Source organism: Oryzias melastigma, linkage group LG3, assembly GCF_002922805.2.
Source record: "Oryzias melastigma strain HK-1 linkage group LG3, ASM292280v2, whole genome shotgun sequence".
Lineage (NCBI taxonomy): Eukaryota > Metazoa > Chordata > Actinopteri > Beloniformes > Adrianichthyidae > Oryzias > Oryzias melastigma.
In genome coordinates this window covers 4,094,017-4,112,123 of record NC_050514.1, presented here as the reverse complement: position 1 = coordinate 4,112,123, position 18,107 = coordinate 4,094,017, and the positions used below count along the sequence as shown (strand labels likewise).

Genomic DNA, 18,107 nt, shown 5'->3' with positions numbered 1-18,107 from the left:
ATATTGAGTCCCAATCCAATGAATTTGGAGCACATTAAAAAATGAACACATTTATAACCAAATCCAGGTTGACCCCAATTTTTAGTTTGCATGGCAATGTTTTATCATCTAACACTTAAAGAGAACACATTGGTGAAGTAGTTTTAACAATCAAGTAAAAATAGTGCAACTAGAAAAATGATTAACTATTAACTAGTAAAAACAGTTAGTCATCTGAGAACATTTATTTACTGTAGCTTTAATATCTTCAGGACAATTAAACATTTTTGATCAGATTTAATTCATATCTATAAAAATTAATGACTTTCTTTTTAAGTAATTCTATCATGAATATGATTAATATTCACGACTAGCTCATATCAACATAACAATTAATATTTACAGATTATAGATTGCTTTTTTTTTCCATCGCTTTTTTTGGATCTTGCACTTCGTAGACGGTCCCTTAGCAGCCATCTCTCCTTTTATTTCTCACTGAAAAAAAACCCAAAACAATTTTTTTTCTTTTGTAATACATTTGTAAGTCGTGGTTTCTTTCAAGTCAACCCAATAGACAGACTTGTCAGTTTTTACATTTTAAGTCTGAATCTGGCCTTGCTAATCTTACCCAACAGTTTTTGTGCTCTTGCTGCTCAAGCTAGAGCTGTATTCTGCTGCTTTTACGAAAGTAAAATGTCACGATCTGTTCAAATGCAGATTTTTGAGTACTTATCTGCAATAATTAGCTTGAATAATTTAGTTCTCATCATAATTATAATAAAATAAACATCAGATCTCCGAACGAGATGCAACATGTGACGATTTCCAGTCACATGATCGGATCGGGACATCCCGAGCTGAGGCCCACTGAGGTCTTCTGAACTCTTTCTGGTACATTTGAAGCGTTTCATAAACTGTCAATATTTCTTACTTTGTATTATGTAATTTTTCTGTCTAAAATCAGACAACAGTCACTCTTGTAGAAATATAACCTCAACCCCTCTTTCAAACCTGCTTTAAAATGCATCTTAATTTATTTTCGTTAAATGATTGTATTCATGCCTTCATTTTTCCTTTAAGTCTTTTGGACATCAGATAATTTATTCTTTGCATTTTTGCTTTCATTTGTTGATGTTTTTCACATCATACTGATGTGATGTTGATCATAAATTTTGTGTCCGTGTTTTTCCAGGATCACTTGATGTTTCCCCGTATGCTAATGAAACTGGTGAGCCTTCGCACATTAAGTAGCGTTCACTCGGAGCAGGTTTTTGCCCTTCGCCTTCAGGACAAGAAGCTTCCCCCTCTGCTGTCTGAAATCTGGGACGTCAATGAGTGACTGCAGACCTGATAGCCCCGTCTGTGACTTGATGAACCCCGACATGGACATCCCACCCAGCCAGCACACTACTGACTCATTCTAGTTGAGGGTCGGTCGTTGATTTGAGGTTTTGTTTTTGTTCTTCCCCGAGGGAGAAGAGCATCTTTACCTCCTGGATCTCTAAGAGATTTTCCACATGACTTTTGTGTTTGGGATAAACTGAAGAAAATGTGACCGTCTGGCTTTTCCACCTGCTCCCCCTTGATTTAGAAACTGTTCTGTACCCTTCCTGTCATGATTAAAATCAGGAATCACTGAGCAGGTCTTGGCTATGACTGTCACAAACAGCATCAGAAAGTCACTTCAAAGGATCGGTTACTGCAGTCGTGCAATACTTGGAGGTGGATTCTGGGTGAATTCAAACAGACTCTTTCTTATCTGCTGCTGGCTTGTGTGTGTTTGGAGTTGGATTTTTAGAGCATCACTCTGACTAATAATCTTACCTTTTTGGCTTTTTTTTGGTGATGGTTTATTGAGATTTTAGAAATACACCACAAAGAAAATAAACCCAAACTTCTCCTTATATCAATAGTTTTAAACCTTCATAAGTTCCATGAAGCAGATAGAATGAATGACCGCGTGAATGTGCGTTCTTCATCCATCTCCTTCTGGTGGATGAGATGGACCGAAGCCTTGACACCAGCATGTTGCATTGCTCATTAATGCAGTAGATATAACTTAGCCATTTTTATTTTTATTTTTTTCCCAAAGGAACATCATTTATTCTCCACTGTGACTCTTAAGTCACTAAATCTATTTAGCAGCGTTCTGTTTAGAATAAAAAACATTTTCCATTTGAAATCCTAAATCTGCTGCCAGCCCCAAAATCACACAACTCCCCCCAAAAAAGAAAAAAACTTTTAAACTGCAACAACACAAGATGGCAGGACATCAAAAAAAAACTTTGTAATTAAATACTCAGTTTCTCCCAAGAAGGACTTGAATAGCTGCAATTTAGATACAAATATTTGAAGGAAAACTGTCAATATTGTGAGCTGCAGATTGAAAATCTGAAATTCAAGCAAATGACTCAAAAGGCTTTCTACTCAAGTAAAGTAGTACATTTATATTCATGTCATTCTTATTTGCATTTCTGCTACAAATGGGGTTTTTAATGGACAGTTTAGGATACCAAACTGCTCATTTTTCATAATAATCTTATGTTAAACTCAGTTTTTGTTTGGTAGTTTTTGTTGTCTTCTAACTATTATCATAAATGCTAATATAATACTCTGAGATTTTTTAAAATCCCACTCCAACCATCTTTGCATCTATCTTCAAAGCGTTCCCAGTGGTCTTTAAATTACATTTATGCCATTTTTTGGACAAAAAAAAGTGTCGTTTTCTAGGACACAGTTTCTGCAGAGTGGCAAGAGTTCATTAGAAATCCAGAGTAAGCTCGGAGTAAGCCCACCCCCCTTTCCGTCATCCATATGTTTACACTCTTTCCCACTAGCTTACAGCCCCTCACAACCCCTAGCTAACGTCAGCGGTACTACAAAAATGGCGAGCTATCCAGCTGTAGAGCTTTGATCCAGATTCCAGCTCAGACGAGGAAAACAAAGACGTTCATGAATCTAGTCGTCTACAAGTGGATGCATCAGAATGGAGCGCAGCAGGGAGCTTGTGGCCGCTGCAGTAGCTTCTACGTAACAAATATGATCTTCAAATTTTTTCATCTGCTCCTGATTCACAACAATCTGAATAAAGAAATACTCAGAAATGTAATTGTGAACTTAATTCTCTTTGCACAGAAAAATGCCATGAGAACATGCTAAAAACACAATTTTCCTCGACTTTAAAACTATCAAAATGCTCAATCCCGCTGTATTATTTGAGAAAGTGAGTCCCGCTGTAGGTGCTCAGGTGCAAAAAATTGGGCTAAACAATAGCAACCCCTCCACCTGCTACTATATCACTTAAGCTTTCTTCCAAATGTACAAGGGACCTTTTATTTTTGGTGAACAATAGTTGCCCATTCATTTTCACGTATGTTGTGTATTTATTTTTACGCTAAAAAGAACACGAAAAGAATTTGCAAGAGTTTTTTAGCAGCATGTGAATGCAAACGATGGAAAAAAAAAAGGTTTTCAAACCCGGATGTGAATTTACCACTTCAGTGTACCGATAGTGACAGTTGGTGCTACTGAATCCAGTTTTAACATTTCAAGAAGAGATAAACAAATGACCTTAAAACAAACTTCCTCCTTTAAAATTAAACAGTTATTTTTTACCAAGACTCAAAATATAAGAAAAAATATATTTATTTATGTGACTTAATTGTACCTTCAAGTATAATTTATTAAAAAAAAAATTGAAAACTTAGCTACATATAAAAAAAAATCTATTAGTTTAAGAACAATAAATAGCAGCTTCAAATTAAAAATATATCACAGAGAGCAGTAAACTGTATGGTTTTGCTCCATAGTGGAGTAAAACAAAGCTGGCAGTAGAAACATGGCCTGCTCTGACGTGACCGTCATGGCTTTTTGGGTAGCCAATTCATCTTATTTTTTTTTTTCCCTCAAATTGTTAATAATTATATTAGTTTTGTCTAAAATTAGACATACTTGAAGCATTATAATGATATTTTGTTGGAATATATATATATTAACACCATATATTTACTGTCAGGGGGAAATATTTCAGCTTTTCAATGAATACCTTTATCCGAAGAACACTGTCACAAAAATGATTTAATCCATTTTTTTGTAATATTGTTTCTGAATTGAGTTGAGCACAAACTAACGTGAATTTTTCTTTTAATATCTGGATGTCACAGGGTTTTATGTACTTTTAAATTAACTCATGGTGTAAATAACTTGGGCCTTTTCATCATGATCATTGAATTGCACATAATTGACTTTTTTAGTTGATCTTCCTGTTTTTATTTAGCTCTTGTTAAACACTTTGTTTTAAACGTGCACCTTACAGACAACAGAGGAAACCCATGGAGCTCCATCCACAAGCATTAGACTGCAGAATAATCCAAAAATATTCATACTTTTTCTTTTCTTCCAGCTTTTTCTTAAAGCACCTTCACAACAGACAGTATGCAGTATTTCTTTACAGATGGAGGCAGTCGGTGTAGTTCAACATCACACCTGAGTTTGTTACCTGTTGCTTCAGTTTGCTGATTGAAAAACTGCTTGAATATAAGTGAATTTTGCGTAGAAAAGTGCAAAACTTTTGCATTCTTGTTGATAAATCGGCTGTATTGTGATGTCTGTTGCCTTTCTTCTTAAACATGCATTTGTCATTGACTTAACACAACATAAACATGTTAATACTTTAATTTTGGTGAAACAATAAGATTGACGACGCCATTCTGTATTTTCTTAATTTGTTTTCAGAGTTTTATTTTTGTATCCCCCTTTAAGGGAAATGTGGGGTTTGCTTTTTGGTCTTTTTGGCAAGTTTACTGGCCAAACACTAACTTCAATTAGGGACTTTGAGCGTGGATTATCCACCCGGGTTAAATCTGACAGAAGAATAGCGATAAATCTGAAACTATAAGTGTGCTTTAGAACTAACGGAAAAAAGGCAGATCTGTTGTTGACTCTTTAAGGCTCGTGTTAATTCTGTAGGTTTCAAAGGTAATTGTACTGTATATACTGTAATTGTGACTTCTGATCTCATGTCTTCAATGGGTGACGCTGTAAACATTGATATATAAATAGAAATTCAAGACTATTTTAATACTTGTAACCTCTGAAGAACTTGTTTTTGTATGTACAGTATAAATTAAAACTCTGCTGTAATGATAAGTTGACGTCTTTATGTATTCTACATGTTCTCAGAAAGGGGAAATATTAAGACAGGATTTTTTTTTAAAAAAAAGGGCTATTTAAGATCAAAATGGGGTTATTTCAAGCAATGAATACAAAGAAGACAAAAAAATAATAGAAATGAATAGATACGTCAAGATATTGGGTCCTAAAGTTATTGAAAAATAAAGAAAAATTAGACGTTGTCATCCTCTTGACAACACGATTACTCTTAAATAATGGTTACTTTAATAAGAACACCTTGCTAGTACTGGGTTGGACCCCCTTTTACCTTCAGAACTGCCTTAATCGTTGGTGACATAGATTCAACAAGGTACTGGAAACATTCCTCAGAGGGTTTGGTCCATATTGACATGATAGCATCACACAGTTGCTGTAGATTTTTCGGCTGAACATCAATGATGCCAATCTCCTGTTCCAGCACATCTCAAATGTGATTTATTAGGTTGATCGTAGACCGTGACTGTGGAGAATAGACTGTATAATCACAATTTCTATCTACAGTCTATACTGTAGAGGCCATTAGAGTCCTGTGAACTCATTGTCATGCTCTAGAAACCAGTCTGAGATGAGTCCAGCTTTATGACATGGAATCTTATCCTGCTGGAAGTAGCATCAGCAGATGGTACTCTGGTCATAAAGGGATGGACACGGTCAGCAACAATACTCAGGTAGACTGTGGTGCTGTAATATTGATCAATTGGCACTTAGGGGCTCAAAGTGTGCAAAGAAAATATCCCCCACACCATGACACCCCCACCACCAGCCTGAACCATTGATACGAGGCAGGATGGATCCATGCTTTTACGTGGTTGACACCATTTATTTATTTCATATAGCCATTTATTTAATGTATTATTAATAATGATCAAATCAAAGTTTATTTTTAAGCTCCATGTTTCATACATCATAAAACAAAGTACTGGTAGTAAAATGATAAATATTTTTATGTATTATTAATAATAAGGATTTAATAAAGATTTATGTTGGTACTATTTTTTAGCTGATGAAAACATTTATTTTAAATAATGCATAAACAAAATATTAAAGTGATAAATATACATAACTTAAATGAATTATTTTTTATGCCTTGAATTTGCAACAAAATTCATCAGATGTGTGAAGCTCAGATAATTAACATTTATGTTCTATCCTAACTTTGAAAAAAGTTGAAAAAAAAAAAACTTAAAATATATAAGTCAAGAAAAACAAAAGTCTCTACTGTTATTATTTTTTTACTTTATATAAAGTAAAAAGTGAGATCATCTTTAGCTTTGTCCATATTTTAGTTTTACGTGTATCTTGTCGGTTTGTAATTTAAACACATCAGTAGAATAACCTGATCAATTATTGAACTACACATTAAAGCAGACTGTTTCAGTCTGCAGGATTGTTTATCGCTTCCGTTCGATCAGGTTCTCAGTATGCGGAACTCCCTACAGACTCACGATGAGGAGGGAGGAGGAGAAGAGGAGGAGGAGGATGTTGTGAAGTCACTTGGTTGTAACTGACCGAACCACTTGCTCGCCGTGCAGTAGGCGGACGCACATCCCGCATCATTTACGTTGCCCTGAGCTAGTCAGACTAAGTCGTACGCCTCCGTCAGAACATCCAAATGGTCAATATCATTAATTTAAGACTGAATTTCAAAGGACAGCCTGAGAGGACAGTCTCTCCCTTCTCCGTGACCGAAGAGGACACCTAGAACTCGGGCCGTCTTTGGCAGCTGGCTTCTCGGCGAACGTTAGCGGCTAACAGGCTAACGCAACCAGGTAGGAGCGTCCTTATGCAATGTTTTTATAGTTTATATTTAACTTGTTTGTTTAAGCTTTATTTATTTAAATGCTTTGTGTAATGTGTTAATAACATGTAACGTTTTAAAAGAAAATACGGAAACCGTAAAATCATTCAAGCTACTCCTAGCTAGCTAGCATGCTAGCTAATCCATCCGTGACGTAGGAGAGCATAAGGCTGGCAGAGGAGGTGAGAAGATGCTTCGTTGATAGGAACACCGCGCACGACACAAATGCTCACGGCTCCACACAAATATAGAAAGTGTGGCGGTACCTAAAAGCTATATAGCCCCATGTCTGGGTTTTAGAGGCGTTGGCACTGCCTTATCCCGGTTTTGGCAAATGCCCTTGCCTTATCTGGAGGTAGCGCGTGCAAATTGTTACTACACTTCTCCGTATCCAGTTTATCACAGCAGACTAGTGCGTTAGAGTTGACACGCACGACGCTTTTCTTTCTCTATTTAGTCATTATAAATTCTCTATTAGCAACACCTAATGAGTCTTTTTGTCCTGAGTCAGTTTCCGTCACACCTTCTGGCCTCAAATGTGTCAGAAAAGAACAAAAAACGATGGTTAGTGAATTTTCAAATGCTTTACATGACCGGGACGTCAATCAAAATAATGTTTACAGACAACGAAAAAACGTAATTGAAAGCAGCAGGTAGTCATTAACTATAAACAAAAAACATCTTTCATCATTCTAATAGATTGTCATGTTCTAGTACATCATGCTATCATTCATTCACTTTGTCTACAATGTTCCTAAGTAGTATTGCTGTCATGTCATTCATATTTTTGAGTGAATAATTAATCATGAACTGTAATTAATTAACCTAATTAATCTGTTTTTAATCTAACCTAATGTTGCTGTAAAAAGCCTCACTTTGAGGTATGTTTTACTTAATTTTTTTTACATTGCGGCATAATAAAATATCAAAATACAACAAACATTTTTTTTTATTTTAACAGACTTCCTTCCTTTTTACTGTTACGCCACCAAGCTTTTTTTTTCCAGTCTCAAAAAATTAAGAAAAAGGAAAAAAAAAGCATCTGGTCCTGAGTGCTCTAATAATTTAACACAACAGTAGGATTGTTGAAAAGACACGAGTGGTTTAATATTTTCATTTAACCTGTTTGGTGAATTTGACCATTTTAAAGGTCGGGGTACAGCAGAAGAGAATACGAGGAGATGAGACACAAGGAGGAGACACTTTTTGACCCATTAAAATACATTTTCTCTGTTGTGATTGCACAACAATAAATTGTAGTTTTCTTCTGAAATAATGCTTTGTTTAACTTATGATGCTGCTTAGCATATATATCACTTTCCTCTGCTGCAGCTGAGTGAGGTCAGTGCAGGCGCTGTGGCCGTTACCATGACAACGCATCGCACTGGTTATCAAATGGTATGCTTTTTGTAAAAAAAACTATTTAAGAAAACAAGATTAAAGTACTGATAACTTAATATATAACTTATAATAATAATAATATATAACTTCTTGATTCACACGGTTCTGCCCTCCCCTTCGTCCATTACTTTTTGATAACACACACTTCGTCGGGCATTTATCACTTACATAATAAGTTATAGATGAAAAATAAGATTAACTAGATTTTTTAAAAATTAGCTAATTTGTCTAATGAGTAATTCGAAATTAATGTGATAACTTGATACTCCTTCATAAATTAGCTAGTGGACATATTTATTTATTTTTAATTAAAATGAAGAAGGCAGTTGCTTTGGTTCTCTTTCTAGCATTTAAATCACATGATATTGGAGAAGAAAAATGTAAACTTGTTTGTCCTTGCCTTTAGATGATCTCTTGTAAATTGGTGTTGCTAAGTGAATTTAATTTAACTGCAGCTCATTGATTATGAACGAAGATTCAATTTACTTTTCAAAGTCTGCACAAAATGCATAAACATGGCACCATGACAGAAGCAGATGGCCGACATCATCTGCTGTTCAGTGAAGACTTTTAGTTGTGGTTTTGGAGTCTTCTCTATGGTTATTATGGAGGGAAAGAAGGGAGAGTATAGTGTTAATGTTTTTGAATTGGCCATTAGCTTTTTGTTTTTTCTGGCTTTTTCTGTCTTTCCTTCTAAATCTTGCAGATACAATGATTCAGGAATAATTTGATCCATAAACTTTGGCAAGAATCTTGATTGGAAAGCACTTCTAGTTTGATAATACATTCACACAAATTCATAATTTTTACTACAAAAATATTATGCAGAATACCCTGCTTTGTGCCATGCACTTTTTTTTTTCTAAATTTTCAAAAAGAAACCTGAGTCATAAGTTTGTTGTAGAATAGTTATGCATCCTAATTTTTAAATGAATATTTTACTAATCTATTTTTTGTGGCTTTTTTTTAATCTAAATTTCCTATTGGTGTCTTGTGGTTTTACTAAATAATCTATGGAAATTCAGCTGCACATTATCAGATAATTTTATTTAAATAAAGTAGGGCTACACAATATGAGACAATATAATATTAGAGATCAATATTGTGATGATGATATGAATTATGATACATGGACAAATGGCAAAACAACTAATATATCATGTCCATTTGAATGCAACAGCTTTGTTTAAATAATACTCAAAATAACATAAATTATACTCTTACTGGCCCTTGTCTACATGTGCCAGGCATCTAACTCAAAGGGGTCCATCCAATTGGTTAAAAACATAAAGGGCTCCATTTGATTTGTTAAGTACTTCAAGCTGGCATGAGATTGTTTTAGCACAGGGGTCTGCAACCTGCAGCTCCGGAGCCACATGTGGCTCTATTACCCCTCCATTGTGGCTCTTTGGTTAAATAACATTTAAAAAATGTTTTAAATAAAATAAAAAAAGGAAAAAGTAAGGAAGTAGTAAAATTAGAAAAAAGTAAATTAACTTAAACGTTATTAAACTGTTTCAAAAACAGTTAAAGGGCAGTGTGAATCATTCATCGATGATCCTAACAACAGCAGCCGTGACTCTCCATCAATCCTTTGTAGTTTATCAATGTCATACTGACACATTTGGACTTCATTTTGTGCTTCATTTATCACAGAATTGTCAGTAAGCACAAAGATACTTTAAATTATAATCCACTGGATTATGAAGCAGATTTTCAATTTAGAACAAATTCAAGGTTTTAAAGTGTCCCTTTCTATAATTCATGACTTTGCACTTCCTACTACATTTTCTGCACTGACATGGTCCCATGGTGTAGGATGTCATTTATTTTGAAAAGAAGTCATGCAGATCTATGTCAAAAGTTATTAACTATTTCATGTTTTAAAATATATATATCTTCTCTTTATCTTTATGTTTTATTTATGCCAAAAAGTACACTAGTATATTTAAATGTATCACGTCAGTTGCAAAAACATAAATATAAATCAGTATCTTATTTTTTAAAGGGTGAGTGACTGGGTTTTGGTTGGTGAGAAATCGACCCAAGTGGCTGTTTAAGTGTTGAAGGTTGCAGACCTCTGTTTTAGTGTGTGTGTAAACATTTAATGTAACTATGTATTGCAGTTTATGTCATCTTTTGCAATAGACGTTTTGCACAGGCTGATAATGCAATATCGATAAATTTGCGATTTATTGCGTAGGTCTATAACAAGTCAAAAGTGGAGCCTTCTTTGAGGACATAGCACTCAACTCTTTCCTGTCTGCTTATGCTATCACGGGCCAAACTGCTGTCCATGTTGAGAGCATGTGAATCATATGTTTCTGCTGCAGGCTTACATAAGCAATGCCTGCTGCTTTTCACATCACTTTGAGGAGATGCATCTGTTAACTGAATCGTTATCTTTTCTTCTGAGATTAAACTGCCTTGTTGGATTTTTTTTTAAGTGGGAGAAAAAGATGGCTTAAAGAGGAGCCTATTTCAATGGAAGAGTGGAGGTGGAACACTTTGTACATCCTCATCTAAAAATAATGTTGCTGTTCTTTATTATTGCTTTGATTGAGTGTCCCTAGAGCTCTTTTGTTTCATAAAACAGTCATTTTGGCTTCCTACCAGAAGGTTTTCCCATTTCCAGTCTTATGTTTAGATTCAATTTCTGGATTATTAGTAAAATAAACTAGTTTAGATTGGGAGATTTAAGTATTTTATGCTTATTTCCTATGTAACAAACATGAAGATTTTGTTTCCTGCTTTCCTTGTACCCGAGTTCTTCTATTTCCTCTTCCCAATTGTGAAAATACTTCAGTGCTATGTGGATGCTGTGAATTTGTTTTAGTCTGTCTTTTTTTAGAAAAGTTTTACCAGGAAAAATATCCTCCGTTTTTACCACATTTGAACAATTTTGCAATGTGTATTTTGAAAATGTATAATCTACATTATTTTTCTCGAGACAAACAGGATACAGTAGGTTAAATTATTATTAGTCAGGTATGAACAAGCTTGTTCTTGTATTTTTATACTGTTATCTGTGAGTTTCTGAGGAATTTTCTCTGATGGTTATAAAAGTGTTAACACTTAGACCTTCTTTGTATCTGGTCATCTCAAGGTCAGTTTTACATAGATCCCAGAATAGCTGCTCTACTCCAAAGTAGTTATTAGAAGTAATTGCACCCATAATGCATCTGAGCCTTTTGTGATAAAGCCACCCTTAATGTCCTCTGGACACAGCTGTGTTTCACACATAAGGTCTGCTGTGGGTTATGACAGCTTTTATGAAGATGTGCCGCTGTAGAGTCACGCTTCAGGTTTACATGTTACCCATTTGGCCTTGAGTTCTTTTTATTTGTGGATATTTTTGCCAGACAAAACCGCATCTCCAAAAAGTGTCACTCGTTGTATGAATGTGTTTTGTAGCACTGTATTTAGAGCTTGATTAAAAAAATGCAATTAATAAAAATAAAACCCACAGCATAAGTGGCTAACTAAAATCCACATGGAGCTTGTAAGTACATTCTTGGTCGTTTCTGTGGATGGAAGAGAAGCTGCCAGATGCCCCTAATCAGATGCTGTTGATTAATTGATTATCAGCAGGTATGGGATAACGAAGCATCAAGGAGGAAAGGAGAGATGCTTGAGAAGCAGCTGCTGTTGTATGTACAATTCTAAGCAAAATCCCATAGAGTAGGATTTCTAATACCTAATATTTAGAAAACTTTTTGATGAAAGCCCATCAGATAGCTATAGGTGCAACATGAAATATTGTTTTCTTTCAGAGTCATGACAGAAAAAAGAAATCTAATTTATTTTGTGCAGACCCACTTTGAAAAATGTATTCAGCTTGTGCTTCATCCATTATCGAAGCAGAAGATTATTTCTGTCTTTCAAGGAAGAACTAGTGCATCGATGGTATAAAATTTGAAGTAGGCATGATGATTGCCACTGAAAGCAGAACTGTGTGTGGGGACATGATAAACAGCTTGATCAGTCTTGGATAGAGTAAACAAGGTCTGTATTGACTTCTTTTTTTGCATTTAAACATGCAATTTTATAACAACAAATGTTTCTTCTCTTTTGCTTCAACATGCTGTTCTCGTCCTCTTTCTCCGTCAATTCAAAATCTACCATCTCTGCCATTGCTGTTTCTGCATTATTGTTTTCTGTGCAACATCAGAATGCTCTTCATGTAGACATGAGCTGTACTTTGTTGCAGATTCATCAGCAGAACAAATCTCTCTGTACTTAAAGAGTTTGTAATGTGGTTTCTGGCCCTCATCACTGCTGAGCAGTCACTGTAAAGAGCAGCGTTGCTGTTTATTTCTGTCTTTTACCAAATTGCTCACAAGTAATTTTTGATAGTGGATCTGGATTAAAAATCTTTATTCACTGAAGAGTTTATTTGAATGAATGAATAAAATAACATACTAAGGAAGGATGCAGTAAACCAAACTATAATAACTAAAAGTTATTGTTTTGAAATAAGAGGGTAAAGGAATAATGGAGAAAAAAAGACGTTAGTTGGGTAGTATGTTGTTAGCAACCATAGTACTTCCAGGACAAACTCAGGTGGACACATAAAACCAGAATGGGTGTGTTTGACCATAATTCATATTGCTTTGTGAAAATCAAGCAACGCATATCAGGACAAACATCTTGTAACAACTGTAATGACACTGTGCAGGCACTAAGTCAATAAAGAGCTCTGTTCTATACTACTGTCTAAAGTCAAACCAGAGGCTTCCTGTCAGAATGAAAGATTGGCCAAAAATTGACTTCATGGGATAACAATCATCCCAAGAATGACGGTTTATTTCAGAGTCAAAGAAAAAAACATAACACTTAAAAACCTGAGGAATTGTATGGACTTTTTTAGTTTTCTATTTTTTTTCTATTTACATAAGTTAGATTGGACAGGTTTATAGTAGTAAGCATGGATGCCTCATAAAGATGAGGTTTGTCTCTTTTAAGCGTTCTGGTTCAGCCCATGCACTATGTGTGAGATTTCTCAGGGGAGACCATTCTGGGATGGCTCAATACGTGTATCTGTGTTTGATGGATGATGCCATGTTGGAATGGGTGTGTTTTAGTGTGTCTGTAAAAAAAAAATGTGGAGTGGCGAAACTCTCCTTTATTCCAAAATATGGAAATTCATGAATTTAATTGTGTCTTTCTCTGGTTAGATTGTGTCCACCCTTACATTTATCACTGCACATAAGAATAATAGGCTGCAAGTAATTCTATGTTCACAGCGGGCATGTGACGCATGTTCAACATTGCGCTTTGCATGCCTTTGCATATGGCGTTTACACTTTATTGTCCCTATCCAATACTAACGTGTGTCCGCCATTGACAGTAGGAAGAGGCTTGGAGCGAATTGTTGAAGTAGTGCAAATTTTGTGAACCTTGCTCCAGGCTTTTTCTTTCACAGTTCTATTCCAATTTATGACTGACTTGGCGTCATATAATTCCGGCCGGGCACAAACCACAATTATTAATTTCTCCTCCATGATCAGTATTCGAACTTTTGGCACTTGTGTGAATTAAAGGGAACACCATCCATGTTCAAAATTCAACCTGTTACAGCTTTTTCACGGCGTGTGTTGTAGAACCTGTAAACGGCCAGCATTTATGAGCATTTATATAAACTTTTCTTGGAAGTGGTCCCTCAACCCTTGTGCTATCTTATTGGGGTCCAGATGACCGAAGCCTTACTTCGACGTGTTATCCATTCAATGACAAATGTGGATGAAGGTGGACAGGATTTCATGTCTGCCACGGACAGCAGTGAAAATCAAAAATCATTGAGAAAAAGAAAAATTCAGCACACTGTCTTGTGGGGTCCAGATGACCCCACTCTCAACGTCAACATACCTAGGATAGCACATGGGTTACAAGCACTTTGTCAAGGGCGGTGTGGATGTAGCTTCAGAGAGAGAACCTGCTGAGTTCACTTGATATGTGTTTGACAGGGTGGAGTTTCTATGGTGTGAATTACAAGAGGCTTCTTGGTGTTATGCAATTCAGTCAAAACTGATCTGTCTGCGAAACAGTCTGTTTTGTGGATCATGGATGAGTTAGCTTTTAGGCATCCATAACAGATAGTCTAAAACTCTAAACACTTGCTTTGGTTTGGGGATGCTTAAAGCTTCTGATTCAGTCATTCAGTCTTCAGCAGATGTTTTGGAAACCAAGTGTTCTGACAGAGCTGTCCTGTTTTAATACTGGAAAATGCCTCTTAAGGAAATGACAGTTGTTTTACCATTGAGTACTTCCCCTTGGTTGCTGGTAGAGCAAACCAGCCTTTTGAGATACTCTTTTTTTTTTCTTTCAAGTTTGTACTCTTAATTTTTCATCTGATCACAAATCAGTTTTTCTTGTGGAATAATTGCATGCAAGACATGGAAAATTTGGATGTGAATGGGCTTACGGGATGTCGTGAACAGACTATTTAAGTTATTTATTTCAGTTGACCTTTTTACTCTTGTACTTTCCAAAAATGTACAGGTCAGCATAATTTAGTGAAGGTTTGCTAAACATTTCTTGAAAGGTTTTGGGTCAAACCAGCCAGCATGAGGAGATGTTGCACCTGCTCCCATTTTATACTGTATGCAGTTGTCCCTGGCTATTTAATGGTAAGTTTGGCGTAATGATCAAATTAGGTTTGAAACGATATAAACAATAGAGGAGAAATGGCACGATAGACACTTTTCTATTGCCGGCACAATATGTATTATCATATTGCCTAGTCTAAACTCAACATGGATTTAAATATTTTACATTCAGTTGTTTACATACTTAACTGAATCATGATTCTTTATGAGATGACATCATCTGACTATTAGATCAACCTAGTGTCCTATAGATGACACTATACCCATGGGGCTCAGAGGCTAAAGTTAGTAAACTATCAGATCTTGCTTCACTGCCTGCACTTGTGTGACAAAAAGTTTTAATTTTCACAATACAAGCTGCTAGTGGTACTCAATCCCCCCAACTCTTAAGACTCCTAAGCAGCTTATCACACCGAGACATTTGTTGTTGTTGTTGTATAAGACTGCAGTTTGCTGCCATTTGTCCAAAAAGTAGTCTGCTGTTTTTAAACAGATTTTAACACAATGAAGTATTTTTGGAGGCATTCTTAGATACTTGGTTACGGCATTCTAGGACAATGGGAAATAAAAGTTTGAGGTTTTTATGCCACTCCTCTTTTTATTGTCTGACATCTACTGTATGTTGTCAAGATTAACACTAAGGGGAGCATTAAAATGACAGTGTTTCTAATTTGCTGTGTGGTTATTAGCCAAACCGCTAGCCAGGGGTATTCAAATCCAGGCCTCGAGGGCCGGTGTCCTACATGTTTTCCAACCAACCTTCCATTGAAGCTCCTTATTGGCTAAATAGCCAATAAGGAGCTTCAATGGAAGGTTGGTTGGAAAACATGTAGAACACTGGCCCTCGAGGCCTGGATTTGAATACCCCAGCGCTAGACTTTATTGCTATGAGTAACCCCACGGGGTCAAATACTAAAGTCAGCATTTGCTTGCCTAAACATTTGTAGCTAGATTACATAGATTTAAAAAAGCACATCTTCAAATAAACTTTTAGATTACTGGTCAGAAAGAGATTTATGTTTTTAGTGAGAGTTTAAAAAACTGATATCACAATAATTGTTTTGATCTTAATTTTTTCCCTCCACTAATTTTGGCCAATCAGTTCAGCATTACCCATTATTTTTAAAAAAAAGAAAAACAATCTGCAGATAAATTATTAAATTAGCCTAAAAATAGACAATAATTTAACACAATTGCTCTGGATTTTGGCTAAATCTAGAGCAGAATTTAACAAAATGAAGAATTAAGAGTGCTAATTTGTATGTGCATAATTTGTATGTATGTGCTCTATGTCTTGCAGGTCTGTCTTTTGTCTCCGCCATCATGATATGTAAAGATCTTAGTTTCAACTATACACCTGTTATGGAAAGTCATCACTGAGCCTACAAGGAACAACTTTCCTGGATGCTTTGACATACAGGACACAGTCAAAGATGGAGAAAAAGAAAATGTGCCCACGCCTTCTTGACTACTTGGTAGTGGTTGGAGCAAGGTAAGTCTAAGTTGTTGGGGTACACTTTCCTGAAATGGGTAACTTAACAAAGGACGTTATTGAGGCTGCTCCTTCAGTTTAGTCTGTTCTTGTAGAAAGATGAAAAGTTATGTTACTCCTTTCTAAAACATAAAATATGTTTGCTTACATTCATTTTAGGCAACCAAGTAGTGACAGTGTGGCCCAGACACCTCAGCTTCTTCGCCGCTACCCATTGGAAGACCACCCAGACTTCCCCCTCCCACCGGACGTGGTGTTCTTCTGCCAGCCGGAGGGCTGTCTGAGTATAAGACAGCGCAGGGTTAGTCTGCGTGACGACTCCTCGTTTGTCTTCACGCTAACCGACAAAGACTCAGGCACCACCCGCTATGGAATCTGCGTCAACTTTTACCGATCTTTCCAACGCGGACATCACCGTCCTCGAGGAGACAAGAGCGGTCACACGGAGACGACAGCAAAGGCTGCTGAAACCACAAGCGAAGTGTCAGATGGCAGCAGCGGAGAGTCATCTACTGTGTTACCTGCATCTACTAGCACTGAATCCGCACCTCCACCTGCCTCTGGAGAACAGAGTGAGCAGGCGGGTGACGAGCTCAACTCTGGAAAGTCTCCCCAGCACAGACGGAACGCTGCAAAGCTGGCAGCTAGAAACCGCAACAGCACTCTGACCTCACTGTGCATACTCAGCCACTACCCGTTCTTCTCCACTTTTAGGGAGTGCTTATATATTCTCAAAAGGCTAGTAGACTGTTGCAGTCAAAGGTTAACTCAGAGAGCTGGCCTTCCACGTGCCACCCAAAGGTAAGGTTTCAGGTTTTATCCATTTGTCTATTAACACACAACTTCTTTCTTCTTAAGTCCGCTATGACTAAAAAAATTTTCCCAGTGGTGTTTTGATTATGATTATGAAGTTTTTAACCAAAACTTTAAATGTTTTAAAAAGCAATTTTTCATGTTAATATGAAGCTTCTGTTTCCAAAATCTCCTCTGAGAGGGCGTGGCCTTTGGTGTTGAGCAGTTCCGCCCCTGATCCCCCACTGTCTGGTTATGATAGCTCTTTGTCTCGCTAGCGTACATTTTCACCGCTGCTACATAGAAATGTCCAGTAATATCAGTAATGTCCAGCCGTGTCGTTTTGATCCAGATGTCAGCTCGGACAAGGAAGTGAAGATCTTCATGGACTGAACTTCCTCCAAAATCCTGATTCTTTCTCCTTCCAGTTCACCAAAGACTCTTTTAGCTAATTCTCCAATGTTTATTGACTGTGATCAATACATTCAATCATTGGTTTCTCAGAGCAGAGATCTTGTGAAAATAATGAATGCTAACATCAAAGTTCTCTTTCATTGATTTACAATCTTCTACAACAGAACCTGAACTAGACACGCTAGCCGGACCAGATGAGGGTTTAGTGCATGTGCAGCAGAGCTGTTGATGGAAAGAAGGTCATTCATTCAAACAGTCTGTCCAAGACAGTTTGATCGACAGATTTAAAAGGAGAAATACTCTGAAATGCAAAAATAAAATGATTCATTTTTACATTAGTTCTCTTTCGTAAGAAAAAAGTCACACAGACATGTTAAAACACAAAAAACATGATTTTCACCGGAGGGGACTTTATAGACTAACTCTGACAAAAAGAGGGAGGGGAGGCTTG

At 36.4% G+C, this 18,107-nt stretch overlaps 2 protein-coding genes across 28 annotated transcripts in view; both read left to right on the top strand.

Annotated features, from left to right (window-relative positions):
• The window catches only part of nr1h3 (nuclear receptor subfamily 1, group H, member 3), a 17,956-nt gene extending 15,747 nt beyond the window's left edge, over positions 1–2,209 (top strand). The window contains exon 11 of the mRNA XM_024295306.2: positions 1,172–2,209. Coding sequence (XP_024151074.1) covers positions 1,172–1,318 — 147 coding nt within the window. The 3' untranslated portion in view covers positions 1,319–2,209. The remainder of the gene's footprint in view (positions 1–1,171) is intronic.
• A 4,357-nt stretch (positions 2,210–6,566) lies between these two features.
• The window catches only part of madd (MAP-kinase activating death domain), a 55,640-nt gene continuing 44,099 nt past the window's right edge, over positions 6,567–18,107 (top strand). For 7 of the 27 annotated variants that reach the window (XM_036216842.1, XM_036216850.1, XM_036216835.1 and 4 more), the window contains exons 1-3: positions 6,568–6,920; positions 16,259–16,450; positions 16,610–17,251. In XM_036216842.1, coding sequence (XP_036072735.1) covers positions 16,392–16,450; positions 16,610–17,251 — 701 coding nt within the window. In that variant the 5' untranslated portion in view covers positions 6,568–6,920; positions 16,259–16,391. Of the gene's footprint in view, positions 6,921–16,258; positions 16,451–16,609; positions 17,252–18,107 lie in introns of all 27 variants that reach the window. The other 20 variants (XM_036216877.1, XM_024295320.2, XM_024295314.2 and 17 more) reach the window with 6 other exon arrangements.